The sequence below is a fragment of the Nannochloropsis gaditana genome (assembly GCF_000240725.1).
Source record: "Nannochloropsis gaditana CCMP526 unplaced genomic scaffold scaffold023, whole genome shotgun sequence".
Taxonomy (NCBI): Eukaryota; class Eustigmatophyceae; order Eustigmatales; family Monodopsidaceae; genus Microchloropsis; species Microchloropsis gaditana.
This window is the reverse complement of record NW_005803930.1, coordinates 48,789-50,674: the sequence shown is the minus strand read 5'-3', so window position 1 is coordinate 50,674 and position 1,886 is coordinate 48,789. Positions and strand designations below refer to the sequence as shown.

Genomic DNA, 1,886 nt, shown 5'->3' with positions numbered 1-1,886 from the left:
ACCTCCCTCGACCAACTTCACCTCCGTTACATCTCTTCCTTCCCCATTCCCAGACCCTAATTTTAACTGCTCTGCTTCAGGCTCAGCCTGGACTGGTCGCTCATTCAGCACCGTCGTCCATGTACCACCGGCTTTCAGTGTTTCTTTCGATGCGTTGGGGGGGTTGACCACGAGCCGTCGTTGCCGATTATTAAAGTAAAATCGCCAATGTAGCAGTTGTTGCTCCCGCAAGAACTCTTTGTACTGCCCACGACCCAGCTCGCGCCGCACCTCTGCTCGACCCAATAATTCCAGCATGGCTAATGCTTGGGGATAGACTAGAAATCTCGCATATTTTGGCTGTCGCCAGTAGTGTAGATACCGCAAAAAAGCCAAAAAGGCAGGGTCCTCCAGGTACCTGTTGAGCGCCAGCCAGTGCAAGTAATCTGCGTTCGCCAGGCACTGCACAAACTCGAGCTCCAAAGTAAAGCGCGTTTCATCATCAGGAAGCTCATATCGATGGTGATGTATCTGCCATGGTAGAGTTCTTGAATTGTGCATGCTGCACTTTGCGAAGGAGGAGGTAGTTGTATCAACACACAAGGAAGGATGTACGGTGGGCGCATGTGGCAGCTTTAAAACTTCGAGAGACCAGCAAGCAGTGAGTAGCACCAAAGAGTGCCAGGAACCCAATGAATGGACTATCCCAGCCAAGTCTGCGTGCAAATCGCACCTATCCTTCCTGTCAGAGGCCCTTTCACGCCGCCTGCGGCAATCTCGCCGTCCATGGCGCCACTGGCGACGTCCGTTGGGAGCATCTCCACGCACTTTCCTGCCGCCAAATTTGTGAGAAATGCTGTCGGGCAGCTTGCCGCGGGGGGATACGTGCCATGTGGGGTCCCTTACAAGATGTTAAGGGCCCTTTCATGCATCGCTTAAGGTTGTAGTGATCTGTTTTCCTTTGTTGCTATCCCGGGTGGCGAGATCGGGTCGCTCGGGTACTCCGGCGTCACGCTTGCAGACGTTTGTCGAAATCTCTCTCTTCCAGAACCTCGAAGCTTTATCATTCGGTTGGACTTATCATCCACTCATATCTTGATCATGTCGCATGCATGATCTGTCGGAATAATCATTGGAATATGCTGTTTTGTGTTGTCAAAGCTGCAGGTTGTCCAAAGAAGGATGCGACATGGGCCACTTTGCTTGACATTCAACCCAAACAAAGCGGGCATGCAATATGTCGTCACACACCCCGCGAACAAGCATGGTGCTCGGGATGAGACCCAATATCCTTCTTTTCCACAACATGGTCAAGCGATACTTGCAAGGCATGCACCTCTCAGACGCCATCACGGAAATATATGTTCTAGAGCAGCGAAGACTAACTATGCACCCCTCTTGACGGTACATGCTCAGGTCCAAGGGCAAGATCTACGCGTTTAGTACTTACGCATGGCCTCTTCTGGAAGCCTGCGGATGGCTTTGGGTCATCGAGTGGTGGCAAAGAAATATAACCATAATATTGCAACTGCTGCGGAAGACCCAGTGAGTCCTGAGGTGAGATGCTTTATGAAGGCGGTGGGGCGATACCGGGATATGTGGACACTTCCTCCCCAAAATTGCTATGTGTTTCAGGAGGAGACGACACAATGCAATTGTTGTTATAGTGTCGCTTAATTTGGCTGCAGTGTAAGCTCCAATCGACTTGTGAGCTGATTTACGTCTTTTTGATATGTGACCCTCTTGCCCTAATGCTCCAACCTTTCCTCTTTCAGGCAATGCGTGTTCGAGAGGGCACAGGGCCAGGAGGTCATCCTCTGCCCAGGCATCAGCGACGACGCAGCAACCTCACGGATGAGGCTAGCTCGGCTCTTGACGAGGAGGAGGGCACTCTGGAGGGCGCCGCC

General features: G+C 51.9%; 1 protein-coding gene across 1 annotated transcript; it reads right to left on the bottom strand.

The window, feature by feature from the left end:
* Window positions 1–733, bottom strand: NGA_2115400 (mediator of rna polymerase ii transcription subunit 31; the record flags this gene model as incomplete). The annotated part of the gene is made up of 1 exon (XM_005856185.1): window positions 1–733. A coding segment is annotated over one exon (733 nt), but the record flags the coding sequence as incomplete, so codon positions are not given.
* Window positions 734–1,886: the final 1,153 nt, after the last annotated feature.